This window comes from Ceratotherium simum, chromosome 17 (assembly GCF_057802395.1).
Source record: "Ceratotherium simum simum isolate JZ-2026a chromosome 17, ASM5780239v1, whole genome shotgun sequence".
Taxonomy (NCBI): Eukaryota; Metazoa; Chordata; class Mammalia; order Perissodactyla; family Rhinocerotidae; genus Ceratotherium; species Ceratotherium simum.
In genome coordinates this window covers 17,749,712-17,769,143 of record NC_141916.1, presented here as the reverse complement: position 1 = coordinate 17,769,143, position 19,432 = coordinate 17,749,712, and the positions used below count along the sequence as shown (strand labels likewise).

At 42.8% G+C, this 19,432-nt stretch overlaps 1 protein-coding gene across 4 annotated transcripts in view; it reads left to right on the top strand.

The window, feature by feature from the left end:
* Nucleotides 1-19,432, top strand: part of SLC4A8 (solute carrier family 4 member 8) — a 66,114-nt gene that overhangs the window by 7,649 nt on the left and 39,033 nt on the right. For all 4 annotated transcript variants that reach the window (XM_004429045.3, XM_087442387.1, XM_087442389.1 and 1 more), the window contains exons 2-9: nucleotides 4,674-4,755; nucleotides 10,187-10,333; nucleotides 10,842-10,977; nucleotides 12,519-12,679; nucleotides 15,526-15,714; nucleotides 16,718-16,809; nucleotides 17,769-17,926; nucleotides 18,834-18,921. In XM_004429045.3, the coding sequence (XP_004429102.1) occupies nucleotides 4,674-4,755; nucleotides 10,187-10,333; nucleotides 10,842-10,977; nucleotides 12,519-12,679; nucleotides 15,526-15,714; nucleotides 16,718-16,809; nucleotides 17,769-17,926; nucleotides 18,834-18,921 (1,053 nt within the window). The remainder of the gene's footprint in view (nucleotides 1-4,673; nucleotides 4,756-10,186; nucleotides 10,334-10,841; nucleotides 10,978-12,518; nucleotides 12,680-15,525; nucleotides 15,715-16,717; nucleotides 16,810-17,768; nucleotides 17,927-18,833; nucleotides 18,922-19,432) is intronic.

The following is a 19,432-nucleotide window of genomic DNA, read 5'->3' as shown; positions in this document are numbered from 1 at the left end:
ATTTTCCAAATCCCAGACATCGCATCATTTCATCAGTAAAAACTTCAGTAGGTGTCACTAAAGATTAAGGACTCTTTTTTTAAATGAGGTAACTACCATATCACAAGATTATTATTATACTTAAAAATTAAGAATTCCTTAATATACTCAAATATCCATTCAGTTGTTTAAGTTTCTGAGTGCCTTATAATTTTTTTAATAGTTGGCTTATAGGAACCAGGATCCAAATAAGGTCTGCACATTCACATTCAAGCCTGACCTTTCAAAAGCTTTGACTAATGATGTTTTACAGGGGTTCTATTTTCTTTGGCAAGACAAAGAAAGTGGATGCACATTTATTCAGTGAATTCAGGCTGTGGTTAACCAATCTAAATTAAGCAAACAAACAACAAGTTGATTTTTCAACCTGAATTTTTCAGATGGTTGACCTTGCTCTTCATATTGTGCTTTTATAGTCTTAGAGTCAAGGACTCAGTCATCCCTCCCTCTCTCCCTTCCTCCAGATTCTCGCTGCATTCTGTGCTGTGTCAGGTGTCCATGGACAGTACTAAGCATTATAATTAATTGGTCCCTGTCCTCTGGATATTACAAACCTGTGGGACGCCAATATGAAAAATTCTTCATATATATGTATATTAAATATGTATATTAATATATACATATGCATGTATGAATAATTTATTATATGTATATAATAAAACATTATTTATGTTTTATTATTAACTTTTATGTTTATTAAATTTTCAGTATTAGATGTATGTAATATATGTATATTCATGTATATGTGTATATGGATAATTTTTATATGAATATGAATATATATGAAGTTTTATGAGAAAATGTATGATCATATGATAAACAGTTCAGAAAAATAACAAATATTCATTCATCAAAATGTATTGGATACTTACCACATACAGGACATCATATTAGGTGCTAGGTACGTAGTGGTGAATATAACACATAGTACCCATCCTCCTGGAACTTATAGGAGCGCAGGCTACTTACAATCATAAGCTACTGTGTTGGACTCTGGGAGAACATAAAAATGAAAATATGTGGCTCCCGCTGTTAGGGAATTCATGATCTAAAAGATAAGCTAGGTAAACAAATAATAAATAAGTCTAAAATAAAAGCAAGTTTTTTCCACCTAAAAGTTATTCCTCAGAAAGGACTTTATATGAGAGTCTTTACAACTTAGATGGAAGTGAAACTGACATGCTCTGGAAAATGGACTTAAAGCACCTATGGTGATGAGGAAGAAGTCACTGATGTTAAAGATGCATTTGCAGATTTTGAATAACATTATTTTATAAAATGTAAGTGAGAAAAAGTAATATTTCTTAGTTAATATATTATTTTATATATATGTAATTTTTAAGCTTCATCTGTATACATATACATTTCAGTATGTATCACTAAAAGATAAGGATTCTTAAAAAAATAAGCACAGTACCACCTAAAGAGAAAATGACAATTTCTTTAATATCATACGAGATCTAGTCAATATTCAAATTTCTAATTGTCTCAAATGTCATAACTTTGAAAAAATAACTAAAAAATTATTTCAGTTTGTTTGAATTAGAATTCAAATAAAGTCTACACATTATGGTTGGTTCGCTGTCTCTTTTAACCTATTAGTTTCACCTTGCTCTTTCTCTGTCTTTGTCTCTGCCTTTCTCTTCCTGCAATTATTTATTTTTAAAAAGGAGATGAGGGGAGAGGATTTGTCCTACAGAGTTTCCCACGGTCTGGATTTTGCGGATTGTATTCCTGTGGTGTTTTTAATGGGACTCTGTTTCACTATATTTTCAGTAAATTGGTATTTGGATTTAGAGACTGGATCGGATTCAGGGACAATTTATTTGGTAAGATTACCTCATGGGTGGTGATATGGTCTCCCATTAGCAGGCATATAATGTCTGGTTGTCTCTCTTTTTGTGATGTTAGTGGCCATTGAAAATCAATGCAATCCATTAGAGATTGCAAAATGGTGGTGTTCTAATTCTAACATTCCTTAATCATTTATTCTCTTCTATACTAAGAGACTTCTCTCATCTCCTCTAGGGTACCACTCTATGATACAATTTATATAGGAAAACCAGGATAAATTTTTACCAGTTTTCAAAATCATGAGTTGGTTTATCAGCATTATCTTCCAGTGATGGCCAATTAGTTAATTTTTAGTGACCTTATGAACTCATGGATTTTAATGTATTTGGTATATTCAATCTATTGCAGTTATCACCCTTATTGATGCTGAATTGTCCTATTTTTGGCTACGGAGGTCTGTAAGTTGGCCCCTGAGTCCTTTTGACGTGACTCCAGTTGTCTGAGTGCCTTTTAGTAGAAAATGGTCTTTTAAGAGACCACCATCTAGGTGCTAATGATACCCATTGCTGCTGGCTGATCACTTTTTTGGCCTTTTGAGTGGACAGAGCTAGAAAATAGAAATTTATAAATTTAAAAACATTTAAAGATAAAAATACATCATATATTATTGTTGATACTTCAAAAAAAAATTTTTTTTGAGGGTCTGGCCCGGTGGCGCAAGTGGTTACGTGCACACGCTCCGCTGAGGCGGCGTGGGGTTCGCCGGTTGGGATCCCGGGCATGCACCGACACACTGCTTGGCAAGCCATGCTGTGGTGGCGTCCCATATAAAGTGGAGGAAGATGGGCATGGATGTTAGCCCAGGGCCAGTCTTCCTCAGCAAAAAAAAGAGGAGGATTGGCAGATGTTAGCACAGGGCTGATCTCCTCACAAAAAAAAAAAAAAATTTTTTTTTGAGGGGCCGGCCTGGTGGTGTCAGCGGTTAAGTGCACGTGCTCTGACGTGGTGGCCTGGGGTTCACCGGTTCAAATCCCGGGCACGCACTAACGCACTGCTTGGCAAGCCATGCTGTGGCGGCGCCCCATATAAAGTGGTGGAAGATGGGCACAGATGTTAGCCCAGGGCCAGTCTTCCTCAGCAAAAAAAGAGGAGGATTGGCAGATGTTAGCACGGGGCTGATCCTCCTCACAAAAAAAAAAAAAAAATTTTTTTTTTGAATCTTCTCATTGGGACAATGGATTGATTGCCTTATGTTTAGAGTTGACTTATTTGGGGATAATGGATGGTAACTAAAAAATAGTAAAATTAGAAGGGTAAGCTGGAAATTTGAGCAGGATCTGGGGGGTGGTGAGGATTTGTGGGCTGGAGAGTTGGGGAAGGGGCCTGTTAGATGACCCGACAGTGTGACAGAGGCATGAAGGTGGGAATGTGCCCAGTGCCTGTGGGATTGTGAGCCTGGCTGGAGCTGCAGGTTTGGTCAGGGAAATAGATTGGCAGCGAAAGCAGCTAAGATTTTTTTGAAATAATTCAAGGTCTTGATAAGGTAAGTGCCATTATATCTATTCTTTTAACAAAGATTAATCGAGCCCCTACTATGTGAGAAGTCTGTTTCAGAGTGCTGGGGAAACAGTGGTGAGGAAGACAGATATGGTCCCTCCCTTAAGGAGCAGAGACATTTCGTTACTAAGGAGAAGTGCAGAGTGCTATGAGGGCGTGTGAATGGGAGGACCTAGCTTAGTTCACAAGAGAGGTAGTCAGGAAAGGCTTCCAAGAAATGCAGTTAGGCTGAGATCTATGGGATGATGAATAAGTATTGGCTGCTGGTGGTGCGGGCGGGGGTAGCAGGGAGAGGGTGATAGTTGTAAGCAGAGGGAGCAGCACTCAGGAAGAAAGTGAGCATGGTTCCAGAAATGAAAAAATGTCCAGTATGACTGAAAGGACTGGAAAGTCTGGGATACAGTGGATGGGAGGTGAGAGTGAATTTGAGAGAAATTGCAAAGGAGGTCTTGACAAGAAAAGAGAACTGTTTCCCTGAAGGCATATAATAGGCACTCAATACATGTGGAATGGATGAATAAGTAAGTTTGAGATTTCAAACGTGGGCTAAGAAATGATGGTGCCGTGGGTAGGAGTACGTAAATGAGCACAGGTTGCTCATTTGGGAAGGAAGATTAGTTTGGTTTTAGACACGTGGCTCTTGAGGTGTGGCATCACAGTGGGTTGTCAAATACTGAGCCGCACAGTTTCAGGCTGCTGTTGACACTGTGAGACTCGAGTGAGGGAAACGAAAGGTCGAGCGCTCTTCCTTGGGAATGATGGTGAGAGGAAGAAGAAGAGCATTAGGATGAGACAGAGGAGATGTGGTTAGAGGAATTAGGATGGAGAATTTCAAGGACAGAATGGTATACGGGCTCAAGTACTGCAGAGAGGTCAAGGAGACTGATTTACACCAAATAAGACAACGTGGTTGACACCACTCACAAAATGCCAACCTGGTCTACAGATGTGTGGGTGGAGTGGGGAGGAGGGAGAGGCACGAGATCTGCAGTCACAAGACCTGGGCTCGCTCCAAGCCCTGCCTCTTACCACGTTTGTGACCTTGGGCAATAATTACTTAATGTTCTCTGAGTCTCAGGCTGCTCATTCATAAGACGAGAAAGAAAATGGCTGCCATGTTTGTGTCTCAAAGTTATTGTGAGGTTCAAATTAAACATATATGTAAACCATTGTGTTTCTCCCTCCAAGTGTTAGGTAAAGGGTCTGGTATACACATAGTACTTAAACGAGTGTTTGAATGAATGTATGGGTCTTACTATGGCTACTTATTTCTGTTTCAACAGAGACCAGATGAAGAAGCTGTGGTGGATCAGGGTGGGACCAGCACAATTCTCAACATTCACTATGAGAAGGAAGAGTTGGAAGGTAGGAAGTGCTGTTCTGCGTAACGGGGGAAATGAGCGAGAGGCAGCCTGGTGTGGGAGGGTCAGCTTTGCCATCAGAAGACCTGGGTTTAAGTCCTCAATCTTTCTCACTAGCTGTAAGATCTTGGGGGAAAATCACCTAATTTCCTTTAGCTTCAATTTCCTCATCTGTTAAGTAAAAGTAGGGATACTAATACCTGTCTTACTGTTAGGATCTAATAGACAGCATGTGAGACAGTGTGTTCAGCACTGTAAATTCCAATATACATATTAATAAATGACCTCTTCCTGAAGAATGTAAAGGACTCAGAACAGTTTATTGATTCTTGACAATTGCCTGGAAATATAAATATAAATGTGTACAAAATTTTAAAAGAAAATAAAATACAAATAATTTTAAAAATTCAGTTTGGCTATAAAACTCCGTTTTTACCCCATTTCGAATATTTGCTCTTCTCATTCTAACTATAACCATTTCTGCCCTGGTGTTTTCATCTAAATAAGAAAATGCAAAATATGTACACACCTATAGCATGTTCTTTAAGATTTCACAGCACAGAGTTGTTTAAAAACCCCACCGAAGTGGAAGGGAAGGGAGAGGCATTTTAATTGACCAGCTCTGTCTGGTTTACCTTATTAAGGCTCTTCTTTCTTTCTCCCCTCCCCACCCCCAGCTCCCCACATGACCATGGTGTGGTGTCCTTCTGCTTTGCTTTTTCCCGTGGGGCTTCATTTCCTGATAAGTGGTGATGCTCAGTTGGATTAAAGAAAGGCTTGTGTCCACTGCAGCTTTAATGAGAACCCACACGTGATTCAAAAGCCTTTGTGAAACCTCTGCCACATCCCCTGCAATGTTGAAGGCTATGATGCAGCAACTTTATAATGACTGAGACAGCATGTGAAATGTTCTCTCCGTACTGCTTGTTCCCGTGACATTTTTTTCATCAAAGTTGTACAATCCCCAGAGAAAACTTGTCCTTTGGATGGAGAGATGGAGAGCTGTAGAGGCTGACTCAGCCTCCGGGCCTGTTACTGTGAGAACTTACGTGGGTGGCTCTGTGGCGGTCAGTGGAGTTCGGGTATATAAAGGTTAAGGTTTCCAAGTTATTTGGACCAGATAGAAGAAGAGCCAATGTGGGTTTCAGCAACTGGGAGAAAGCGGAAGAAGGAAAGGGTGTGGAGGCGAGAGGCTGATGTTGAACGCCCCTGTGTGGTAGGCGTTTGATTAGGCACTTGGTACAAGTTGTCATTTTTATCACGACAGCAGCCCAGTGAGCTAGGTATCATCCCTGTTGTACACGGTGGGAAACTGCTCAGGGTCATCTAGCCTAATAGCTGGTGAGACTGGCTGGCATGGAATTCTGCCACACTGCCCAGCATTGGCCACCCAACCTCAACATCTTGCTCCATCATATAGACATTTTTATGTATTGCCCCATCCCTTCTTCTACCCTGATCATCCTATTGCCTCTCTACCCTCTCATTGCACCCTGGGGGCACTGTTGCTCTCAGTGTGGTTGTCTTGGCCCACTAGACTTTTGCCCTCAGTAAGGAGGTAACCATTTGTGAACACTCTTGTCTGCTGGGAATAGAATAATAAACCTGGGCAAACTCTTTTGGATCCTGAGGATTGGGTTCCATCCACAGAGGTTGGCTGAGTGATTGGCAGTAGGAGCATCTTCTCAGGATGACTTCATCTATTCCTTATGCATTCCCCATTTTGCTGGAAAGGCAAGCCATCTATGATGATAGCATTGCTAGAGGATAGTGTGTTGGGAAATGGTCCTTTATACATAGACCTTTTTGAAAACTAGAATCGTATGAATCTGATTTATGTTAGCACTTTTTAAAAAAAGCAATATAGGCAAATGGAGGACAAATGGTTCCCACTCCTCAGCCCCATGTGGTTCTAGACTGGCTCCAGAGAGGAGAAGGGGGCGTTGGGATTTGCTGTAGGATTGGCCATGCTGGGGGCTCACCCTGACTCACTCCGAGGGCAGCCCTAGGACTCAGTGAGGCTGCTTGCAGGGAGGTGTTGTCTCTTGAAGGCATGGAATAAAATCAGTCCCACTTCGATGGAAGGCAAGTAAATTGTGTTCTGATTCGATATGTATGCCGCGATACAAAGTTCTGTGGCCACAGATAAATCTCTGGGTCTTCCTTCCCCTTTGTTGCATACCCTCTACTCCATGTGACGCAAACCATTCCCTCTCCCATTTTCAGAACTGCTTCTGAGATTTAGTCTCCAGACACTGTTAGCGACTTTTGTAAACGTGCATCTTTTTGCGTAAGTTAGTTCCATCAGTAGGAGAAGGTGCATTAAACCATGACATTGCTTTTTTTATATATGGGAAGCGTCAAAAGCAAGCATTAGAACAGATGTCCAAAGGTAAACTCACGAAGAGCAATAGTCCATGCTGTGCTTCAGTGGCCTCTCCTAGTCCCAGAGGAACACGGAGCAGTGGCTTTAGTTAGGGGAATGGCTTTTCCCATTTTTTCTGGCAGATCATTATTCCTGGTTAACTGTTAGACCTGTGAATCCTAGAGTAAGTGTAGTACTTTCTAATGAGTTTTTAATAGAGGTAAGAGCCATTTGGTCATATTTATAGGTTAAAAGAAAAAAAAGGCTTGCGTCTGCTCCACGTGTTAGATTCCCCCCTGCGGTTATTGACTTAGAGTTGTCCTGTGGCCCAGGGGAGTGAACACCCTTTCGTCTGTGCTAATGAGCTCTGTGTGTGTGCTGGGAAACAATGTGTTTGGAATGCACTCTATGTTGGTAGGCCCAATCTCCATCTGCAGGGTGGGTCACACCTGTGATTTCTGTCCTGCTCTACAAGATTCAGTCCCAGTTCACTAATGATTGCTGTGTGTATGTGTATACATACTTATTTTTAAAAGTATACACTAATATTACATCTTTCCCATAAGTTTTATAAAATGAATACTTGTATTTGCACACAGATAGCCCCTAAAGAGTAGGTTTGGTAATAACTGGAAAAAATGAATAGAGAATTAGATGGGGAGGAGGTGGAATTTGGGTGAGCTGATAGGTAGATGAAGGAGAGGAAGACTGTGTGGGTAGGAGAGTAGTTGAATGGCCAGCAAAGTGACCACAGGATTAGTTCAGTGAAGTCACTGGACTGCAGAATTCAGGTAGATGGACTGGGTTTTATTGGTGCTTTATTCATTTCCTGCTGTCCATTTGTTTGTCATCTTTTCTGCTGATTTCACTCAGAAAATCTAAGTCCCTGTTTCAGAGTCCCCAGCCTAGAAACTGATGCTTAATTTTCTGACAGCCACTTTGTCCTTCTTAGCTCTGATCCCTACTGGGGCTTGTTTTCATTTCTGCCTGTCTCTCTGGTGTTTTCAAAAGGCAGGCACTGTGGTTGGCTAATGTTTGTGAAAATTGATTGGACCAAAAAAACTTCCTAGAGAAGGAAGAGCCTTTCTTCTCTGAGATTTCAGCATTACCTTACTTCCTACAGAGCCATCAAAGGCATCTGATAACAGATGGAGATGGAGTAGGACTCCAAATGGCTGGGAGGTGATGCTCATTAGCCTGGCAGGGAGGAGAAGCTGGGGAGGAAAGTGAGCCAGGCTGGAATGGAGGGAGCTCACATGAGGGGGCCAAGTCTTCTCAGCAAAATATGAAGGGAGGTCACTGTTCAGAGGGAGGAACCATGGATAAAGTTGTGGATTTGAAAACTAAAGACTGGAACAGCTTCTGTGGTGGGAGATGTGGGGGGTCAGCCTGAGACCTAGGGTGCTGAGCAGCAGTAACTGGGCAGAAATGGGGGAAAACCAAGGCTCTATGTGTCGGGGGTGGTAGCATCCTTGAAGCTACTGATTCTGGGCTCCAGGCTTGGCAGGAAGGCAAGTGAAGCCAGGAGGAGGTGAGAGAGGCCTAGAAGTGGTGAACAGAATAAAATAAGGTTTATAGAGGGATGCTTCTGGGTCACATATTTTCTCTTGTTCCCTCTTTTTGTACAATATTTAATATCTCTCCCTATAACCCCAGCCTCACGCTCCTTGTGATTTGTAGTTAGTCTCTTCTTTTCTAGATTGTGTATTCTACAACGCAGAAAGAAAATAATGGAAACTGATCCTAGAATGTATTGGCTGCTAAAATTTATTCAAGGCATTGTGTTAAACATTTTATATACATCATCTTATTTACTGCTCAAACTTCTGAGTTTAAATAATAGGCTTTTGGTATTCATTTTTTTAGCTGGGAAATATTCGCCCTGAGCTAACATCTGTTGCCAACCTTCCTCTCTTCTTTTCCTCCCCAAAGCCCCAGTATATAGTTGTATATTCTAGTTGTAGGTCCGTCTAGTTCTTCTATGTGAGCCGCTACCATGGTATGGCTTACTGACAGACGAGTGGTGTGGGTTCCACACCCAGGAACCGAACGCTGGCCGCCGAAGCAGAGTGCGCCAAACTTGAACCACTAGGCCATCAGGGCTGGCTCTTGTATTTATTTTATTTTATTTTATTTTATTTGTTGTTTTAACATATATATATTTTTTAATTTTTTGTTTATTGCAGTAACATTGGTTTATAACATTGTATAAATTTCAGGCCAAAGGTAGATTAGAGAACTTGTTCCAGGTGGCACAGCTAACGATGAAGTCAAGTTTTAGAGCCAGGCAGGTTGACTGGAGCACTTAACCACTTTTCTAAGCTGCCCCCCTGCCAAGACTTGCTGCAGTTGTCATAGAGTGACTTTACTGCTTTTTTCAACCACTGTCAAATTGTTGTAATAACAACTAGCGTCTGTATTGGCCTTTTGTTGTTAGTGCCGTGGGGGTGATTGCAACTCCTAGCGACCCTGTGGACAGCAGAGCTGAACCCTGCCTGGTCTTTTTGCACCATCCTCTCACCTTCCAGTGCTATATCAGACAATGCTCCACTACTATTCACAGGGTTTTCATGGCCAATTTTTTCAGAAGTGGGTGGTCAGGTCCTTCTTCCTAGTTTGGAAGCTCCACTGAAACCTGTCCACCATGGGTGACCCTGCTGGTATTTGAAATACCCTGGCATAGCTTTCAGCATCACAGTAACATACAGCCACCACAGTATGACAACCGACAGCTGGGTGGTGTGGTTCCATGACTGGGACACGAACCTGGGCCACTGCGATAAGAGCCCTGAATCTTAACCACTAGACCATCAGGGCTTTGCAAATCATGTTCACACTCATTATTTCCTTTGATCTTAACAACACTCCTGTGAGGTTGGCAGCTACATGCAGGATGGAGGAGACCTCCAACTCCAAGATCTCTGCATCTTTAGTCCTGGAGGCCTTTGAAGCTTTGTCATTCCAGAGTCGTGACCAGGCCAAAGAACTGTAAATTTTTTTCCCTCTCTTAAATATACTGGACTCCTCTTACTAAAGGAGTTCTCTCTACAGACCTTCTGCTTCTTTTCAGGTCATAGAACTCTGTACGTTGGGGTTCGGATGCCGCTGGGCCGGCAGAGCCATCGGCACCACAGAACCCATGGCCAGAAGCACCGAAGACGAGGGCGGGGCAAAGGAGCCAGCCAGGGGGAGGAAGGCCTGGAGGCCCTGGCCCACGGTAACACCCTCGGGAGAGAGGGTGGGTATCCATGGTGGGGAGCTTGGGGAGGCTGAGGGAATGTGTGGACATCAAGCAGGGGGTCTCGGTTCTGTAGCCTTTCTGTAGAGTTTTCAGAGCTTGCTTCCAAGAAGAAATGCCTCTAAGAATCAAAGTATCTTCCTGAAAACTTCACAGTTCAGGCCCCCAAAATCAGTATCATAGTAGGTGAAATCATGTGCTAGAGAATTAGCCACTCCTTTTGATCGAATTTGTCAGATTTCCAGTTTCTTGTGTGTTTTCTTCAGGTGGACTTAGTTAATAATTTTTTCCTCTGTGAAACTGCTTCTACAGAATAGCTTTTTTTTTCTTTTTATGAGGGTAAAAAATCTTTTTGATCTGTGTTCAAGATTGTCTTCTGTATGTTCCTGAAGTTGTAAGGCCCCCAGATGCGCTAAGTATGGCAGAATGCTATTTCTGTTCTAAGGAGAGGCTGGGAGCAGGCCTTTCTCTGTGGTTGATTTTCCAGACACACCATCTCAGCGTGTTCAGTTCATTCTTGGCACTGAGGACGATGAGGAGCATGTGCCTCATGATCTGTTCACGGAGCTGGACGAGATCTGTATGAAAGAGGGAGAAGATGCCGAGTGGAAGGAGACAGCCAGGTGAGGCCTAAAATGACCTGGGTTGCGATTTGCTTGGGTAAGCAAATGTGTACCCCTCAGCAAGTGGCCTGCCTACTTTTTATTTCTTCATGGGAGAAGTGATGACTGACATGGAAACTGATGTTCCAGAGTCTTCTGTGTGAAGTCTTGATGTTGGCCTCTTTGTGATGTCTCTGATAACACCTATGCCAATTGACCTTGGGCCTGGGATTGGTGACAGAAATATGGAACCTTTAAGGGGATCCTCTCTCATTTGTTTAGGGGCAAGAGTAGTTCATGGGCTGTCTTAATAGGATAGGTCTGGCTTAGAAGATGCCCAGTGGGGCCACCTTGGTTTGGACCTAGCCCAGCAGACATAGCATAGGTCCAGAGTTTTCCTGCAACTGAACCATAGGGTCATTTGGGGGTTTTTTTTGTGAGGAAGATCAGCCCTGAGCTAACATCCATGCCAATCCTCCTCTTTTTTGGCTGAGGAAGACTGGCCCTGGGCTAACATCCGTGCCCATCTTCCTCCACTTTATATGGGATGCGGCCACAGCATGGCCTGACAAGTGGTGCATCGTACACACCCAGGATCCGAACCCGGGCTGCCAGCAGCGGAGCGCGCGCACTTAACCCTACACCACGGGGCCGGCCCCTCATTTGGGTTTTAATTCACTGGAAGTTCCAAAATTTTTGAGGTGTCCTAGGGGACAATCCAACCTCATAGAGACTTTTGGTATTATAGCCAGCCTGACAGTAGGCTTCGTGGAGAGGTTGTAGAATGACCATGCTTGTCTGAGGCTCTGACCCCAGAAGAGCCCTCAGATTAAACCAAGGCCATGTCTAGGGCTCTGTAGTAACTGACCAGTGAGGCTTATGGAGATGCAAAGCCAGCATGCCTGAGCCTCAGGGAAGAAGGCAGGGAGGGTAAGTAGCCAAGCGTGGCTCCAGCCCTCACTGGAACAGCTCTTCCTGGATGCCTGCTGTATCCGTGGACGTTTTCTATGGGTAGAGAGGATTAACAAGCCAGTCGACCTGAGACCGAGCGAAAAGGCAATGAGTCTTGTCATTCTGTCTTTGCAGACTTCTAAAGGTCACACAGATTGGCTTTTTAAAAAAGAAAAATAGTTTCATTTTATTAATGTGATTTGTCAGTGTATCCAAATAATGTAGATTAGATCTAGTTTTTTAATTGCACAAGTAATGCATGCTCATTATAGAAAATTAGAAAATAAAGATAGGCAAAAAGAAGATGATGAAAATTATGTGTAATCCTACTACCCCAGGGATAATGAGGAATATAACATGTGGTGTCTTATACATGTGCAAGTTTGTGTTTTTTAAATTTTCTTTAAATAAAGATTGACTCAAACTATACTCAATTTTGCACTGTTTTATAACTTGCTTTTTTCACTTACCGATGTACCCTGAACATATAGATTAGATTATGGTGTTCAATATGTTTATTCAGATATCTTTCTTTGTGGCCTACATTAAAAATTCCCTCGAAAATTCCTCATTTTCTATCTTTGGCATCTAGCTATTTGTAATGCTTTCAGGTGGCTGAAGTTTGAAGAAGATGTTGAGGACGGAGGAGAGCGCTGGAGCAAGCCTTATGTGGCAACCCTTTCATTGCACAGTCTCTTTGAGCTAAGGAGCTGCCTTATTAATGGAACAGTCCTTCTGGACATGCGTGCAAACAGCATAGAAGAAATTTCAGGTAAGGTTAGGTGAGGGAAAACAGAGGAACATTTGTGTAAATTAAGCAGTGTGGCGTAAAGGAAAAAATAAAGTGGCTGTGTGTCCTTAGGCAAGTTATTTAACCTTCCTGACCTCAATGTCCTTAGCTGTGGGATGAGTTTCAAACTAAGAAACTACTCTGTTTCACAGGCTTATTATGGGATTCAAATGACATGGTGTTTAGTCTTCCATTTGCCTGTTCATTCAGCAAACATTTATTTTGTATCTGTTTATGCTAGGCATAGAGGAATAAAGACACGATGCTGTTCCTGTCCTCACGGAGCTCACCTTCTAGTGGGGGAAATAGCCATGGAACAATTAAAATAAGTGCAACAACAGAGAGATGTTTGGGTAATGATTAGAGAAAATAAAGACACGATGCTGTTCCTGTCCTCACGGAGCTCACCTTCTAGTGGGGGAAATAGCCATGGAACAATTAAAATAAGTGCAACAACAGAGAGATGTTTGGGTAATGATTAGAGAAAGGGGCAACTGGGAGTTGTGTAGAGAAAAAGGAGTTAGAGTTAAAGATTTTTTAAATATGGCAGCTAGGGAAGAGGTGTAAGAAATTGAGCCAAAGTATCCCCACTTCTTCAGCCAGATGTGAAGGGGCGATGTCTGATGGAGTCTCCTGGTGTAGTTGAGTGTTAAGTTGCTATGTTTTGGAAATGGAGTTTGAGAAACACCTGGGTGCACGTGAGGATTTTTCCCTCAGCTTGGCTCTATTTGGCTGGACAGGTTAAATAAAGGTTTCTCCAAACTTTTCTCCATTTCAAGTATCCAAGTAATTCTGCCTCTCTGGGATCACATGGGGACCCAGGGAGGGGTCAGCACTGATGGGATCCTGTGTCCCCTCCAAAGGCTCTAGGGGAAGGTTATTCCTTGCTCCTTTGAGTTTCCAGCTTCTAGTGGCTCCAGGTGTCATTAGCTCATGACTGCATGACTCCAATCTGCCTCTGTCTTCACATGGACTTCTCATTGGTGTCTCTCTTATAAGGATATTTGTCAGTATCATCCAGGATGATCGCATCTCGAGGTCCTTAACTTAATTACATCTGCAAAGACCCTTTTCACAGATAAAATCACATTCACAGGTTCTGGGGGATTAGTACATAGGCATATCTTTTGGAAGGACACCATTCAACCCGCTACAAAAGCCAAGAGGGGAGAGAGTTTCAATTTATCAGTGTCCAATGCTGCAGAGAGGTCAGGTTAGGTAAGGACTAGAAACATCCTTCAGTTTTAGCAACTGGAAGGTTATTGATGATTTTATCAAAAGCACTTTCATCAAGGTAGCCAAATTACAGGCTGAGGAATTTTCCTTTCCTCCTCCTCAGAGAGGAGGCAGTGAATAAAGGAGGGGGACCTGGGGTGGACACTCTTCTATTTGTTTTTTTTTTTTTAAGATGAAGGATCTTAGGGCTGGCCCCGTGGCTTAGCGGTTAAGTGCGCGAGCTCTGCTGCTGGCGGCCCGGGTTTGGATCCCGGGCGCGCACCGACGCACCGCTTCTCCGGCCATGCTGAGGCCGCGTCCCACATACAGCAACTAGAAGGATGTGCATCTATGACATACAACTATCTACTGGGGCTTTGGGGAGAAAAAAATAAATAAATAAAATTATTAAAAAAGAAAAAAGATGAAGGATCCTAAAGCATGTTAATAATATGGGGGCAAGGAACCAATCAATATAAAGACAGAGAAACAGAGCTTTGGTTGAATGTTCGAAATAGGTTTTCTTTATTTATTGCTTCTAGCACTTGGATAGTCATGGATGGAGCTGGAGTTGAGGGTACGTTGAAGTTTTTGGGAGGCTTGAGGATAGGTATGTAGGATTGGAGTAAAACTGCTCTGCTTCTTCACATTGGGCACCTGAAGTATTCATGTTAGTACTAAGGATAGGGAAACTGTCTCAAGTGTTTACTGTGAGTCAGCACTTTATATATTATCTCAATACTTTTCCATAACAAGCTTCTAAGGTGTGTGATAATATGAGCTCCATAGTACAGATGAAGAAACTGAAGTACAGGGAAGTTATATAACTTACCCAAGATCACACAGCTAGAAAGTGGTAGAAGTGGGATAGAATGTGGGCCTCCAGCTCTAGAAGCCATACTGTTGGCTGCTGTGCTGGCCACCTCTCAGAAGCAGGTGTTGGGATTTTTTCCTTTCTGTTCTGCTTGGCTTGACAGGTTAAAGGTTGATGCTTGGTGGTAGTTGTCTGGATGTTTAGTTAACTGAATTATTCTTATAGTTTCCACTTCAGATGGTCATTTGGACTTCTACGTTATAGTTCCTCCTGACAATCACAGCAATGTTAAAATCTTGGAGGAAGGGAAGGTAGAGGCACTTTGGCAGATGACAGAACAAAATGAGTAGTATTGTGGGCTTGAGTCAGACAGTCTTGGGTTTGAATCCCAGCTCTGCAGCTTACTAGACATGAGACCTTGGGGAATTTTGTAATGTTTGGGTGTCAGTTTCATGATCTGTAATAATTGTTATAATACTACCTGCTTCTCAGGGTTTCCATAAGGATTAGATTAGATAAAGTATGTAAAGTTCGTGGTGTAGTTCCTGGCACATATTAAGTGCTCAATAGTTTCTATTTCTAATAATAATGATTTGTTACATGAATAAAGTATAACTTGTCACAGCTGCTATCATCTACTAGCTCTTTCAGGCACTGAAGTGAAAATTGTACTTCAATGATACTGGTAGAACTGCTTCCCCTCCTCCTTGCCCCTCACCCATCACCCCAGACCCGATGTTGCCCTCTTTGGGTTCATTGACCGTCAGTTTGAGTGTTCATGATAGCGCCTACTTTCCAGACCTGATCCTGGACCAGCAAGAACTGTTCAGTGACCTGAATGACAGCATCAGGGTTAAAGTACGGGAAGCCCTTCTCAAAAAGCATCATCATCAGAATGAAAAGAAGAGAAATAACCTCATTCCCATTGTTCGCTCCTTTGCTGAGGTTGGCAAGAAGCAATCTGATCCACATTCCATGGATAAAAATGGTAAGATTATTAGGAGTGACTGTTTTCTCTTTTTGTTAATAAGACATTTAGGCACTAGTTGGAGATGCTAAGTTGCTAGAGGGTAGGGGCTGTATTTGTCTAGTGTGCTTCCACGCTCACTTAGACACAGTACTTTCTGGTGATTGGCAAGATGGGTGACCAGGACTGGTGGCCATCTATCTCTTGTGGCCTAGGGATGCTTTCCTCACCCAGATTTCAGTGGACCCAAAGTGAGAGGTTTGTGCCCCAGAGTGGCCTCAGAACTGATGTGGCTTTTGGAAGATACCCACATTGGGGATAATTTGGGGCCAGAGAAGGTCAACTGGAGCTTTTTAGGAGTAAACAGATATCTTAGATTAGGGAGGCAAAATGCAGTAGTGTAGGCTCTTGAGTCAGACTTCTAGGCTTGAGATTCTGGCTCCTCCACTTGCAGAGTGTGTGACCTTGGGTAATCTAAACCTCTTTAAGTCTCACTTTCTTCTCTGTAAAATAGAGATAATAATAGGATCCACTCTGTAAGTTTATTGTGAGGCTTCAATAAGTTAATCCATGTAAAGCCCTTAGCCAGGTGCCTGGTGGGCTATAAACACTCAGTGAATTTCAGCTGCTAATTGGTTTCCTTTTCTGTGGCCAGGCAGGGCCTCATCTGTATTGGGCTCCTTGTCCCCACATTTACTGAATCACAATGTGCAGGAGATTTGCTGGGAATCTATATATTTGAAAAGTTCTCCGTAGGAGTCTCTGATAAGCACTCCTGGTTAAAGATTACCACCTTAATGGAGGAAGAAAAGAGGACCGCAGTGTGTTTGGGAAGAAGGTGCAGGAGTAGTAAGACTTCTGTCCTTTCTTTACTACTAACTAGTAGATAAGGAGATGGGTATGTGTGGGTCCTAGCTTCAGAGTCATCTTAACCTCTCCTCTCTGTGGGCTTTGCGGGACGTAGTCATAGCTAACCCATGATGGATGGTGTGTCAGAGAATTCTGTTTGATTTTCTCCAAATAGGTCAAACTGTGTCTCCTCAGTCTGTTCCAACTACAAGTCTTGAAGTAAAAAATGGAGCCAATTGTGAACACAGCCCCATGGATTTAACCAAGGTGAGCAGAGCCCTGGGAAGTTGGCTCAAAGGCCTGAGTATCTCTAGTGGAACCCAGAGTGCAGTTGCTGGGAGCTGGGTGAACTTTGGTATTTGAGCACCTTTCTCCAACACCAGAGCCCTTTCTGCAGAAAAGGAGGCCCATCTGCTCAGGTCTTCTCCTCCAGCCTGGATGGGCTGACTCGTTAGTCTGTTCCACCAGGTTCAACATGCTGAACCTGAGACCAGCCACTGATAATCCTCCCTCACACAGACCTCCTGATTTTTCAGAATTATTTTTTGGTACCTGCTCTCCAGCAGCTCCTTCTTACCTCCAAGGGTTTTGCCAAAACAATATTTTTGCTACCGTCTCCTGAAACTACTTTGTGGTTAAAACTCTTCTTGGGTCTGTGCCTTTGGTGTCCAAGGCCTTCTGCAGTAGCAGTGCCTCCCTGCAGTTTCTGGTTCAAGTCTTGATCTCCCTGCCTCCAGCCTTTCCTTGCTCTGGTCTATCCTTGACACTGTCTTTCTAAAACACAGATAGTGTCATGTCACTTCTCTGCTCAGAAGGCTCCCTGTTTTATTGAGAAAACCTGAACCCCCTGACAAAGCATTCAAGTATTTTAAGATGGAAAACACTCGACCTAGAGCTTCAAAAACATTCTTCTTTGAGAATGCGTGGTGTAATGGAATTCAAATCAGAGCACCTGGATTTAAATTCTCTCTCTTGAAGGCTCTGCTGTCCTGAGCAAGTTGACTCCACCTCTCTGGGTCTTAGTTGCTTCATTTTTTAACATAAGGAATGAGGTTAATAAGACCTAGCTTATCCACCTTACAGAGTTATTGTAAGGATCAAGTGAAACAGAGTGTGAAAACATATGTTAAATTATAAAATGGCATATGACTGTAAGGTATGAAGAGGGTGATTGATGTTTGAGGTGTTGGCTCCCAAGTTGTTGGAGGGTTCTTTCGGACTTTCAGGTGGACCTTCATTTCATGAAGAAAATTCCCACTGGGGCTGAGGCCTCAAACGTCCTGGTTGGAGAGGTGGATTCTCTGGACCGCCCCATCGTGGCCTTTGTGAGGCTGTCTCCAGCTGTTCTCCTCTCAGGCCTGACAGAAGTGCCCATCCCAACAAGGTAAAGACAGACAGCAAAGCTCAGTGCCTGCTGTCTAAAGTACAGATTGATGTGAGCTCTGGTGGAAGAAACTAGCTAGTGCCAAAAGTGAAGATTAATTAATTTGGGGAATGCTGTTTAAAATTCAGCAGTGACCTCAGAAAACTGGGGTATATTTCATTAACCTCTGTGCAGAAGAATTCTAAGACTTTTAAGGCGATGACTGCACAGTACCTACAGCCTTGGAAATGGAGAGCTGAAGAGCATTCAGAGGGCATAGCAAGGGCCGATCCCTTGTGATGAGAGGCCAAGTCTTACTCTCCCAGTTCCACAGAGCTGTGTACCAGGGCAATGTCTCTGAGCAAACGTATTGATGTCTCTTTCCACGGTTCTGGCAGGATTTGTCTGGTTTGTAAATATGTCCGCATTTGTTCAAAAGGCTATTCATGCAGTCTGAAAGTGGTGATTCAGGTGATTCAGAGCCCCGTTAATTACAGAGTATACAGATGTCCAGAACACAGTTTAGACTCCTCTACAGGGCTTGATCACTTCGACTTCCTTATCCCTCTCCTCTCCCCATCATTTTCTTATTAGAACAATAAATGCGGTTCAGATAACCTTGAATTTGTACTACAATGCCATGTTTTGAAAAAGCATCCTTTCTATAGCAAGGAATTGTGTCTATGGAAACCCTAAGAATTATAACCACATATTGAATGGAGTCATACAGATAACTTCCACTGCCCACAGTGGAGCTATTAGGTCAAGGCAACTCACATTGCTCCATCATTAGTCTGTCTTCTTTTGTTGAAGGTACTGGGATGATTTCTGTTTGATAGGAGAGAGAAATTTCTGCTGTTTAGAGAGGAGTAAGATGCCACTTCTTTAAGTTTACTTACATAATTTCATCCTCTGCATATGTTGCCAGATTCCTGTTTATCCTGTTGGGTCCAGTAGGGAAAGGTCAGCAGTATCACGAGATTGGCAGATCCATGGCCACCATCATGACAGATGAGGTACGCACCACTTCTTTTATTCATTCATTCATCTCATAAATATTTACTGAGTATTTTATCTGTGTCTGGCACTGTGCTAGTTGTTGTGGATAAAATAATTACAGTTGCAGTGTCTGCTGCGAAACAGTCCAGGTCACTTCTCTGAATGCCTGTTGTGGGAGGACCAAGCCCTCTGGGAGATTTTTCTTCCTATGTCATCTCTCCCTTTGTGAATAATCAAGGATGCAGAGAAATCTTTTTCTGGGAAAACTATTATTGCCAAGTAGGCTACCTAGAGAGAAAGATATTAACGTTGACTTAACTTTCTAGAGAGGAGGGTTAATTAAATGCATCTAAGCTATTTACATAAAGAAACCTCACTCCTGTCATACATAGATGAGACCAGCTTGTATAAGGGTCTGGGGTTTGTGCTTGAGCACTGTAATGTGAGTGTACTAAGGCAACCAGACATTTTGGCTGCCATGGTGCTGAACTCCCACTGCACCCTGGTGAGGACTGCCTGCTCATGTAA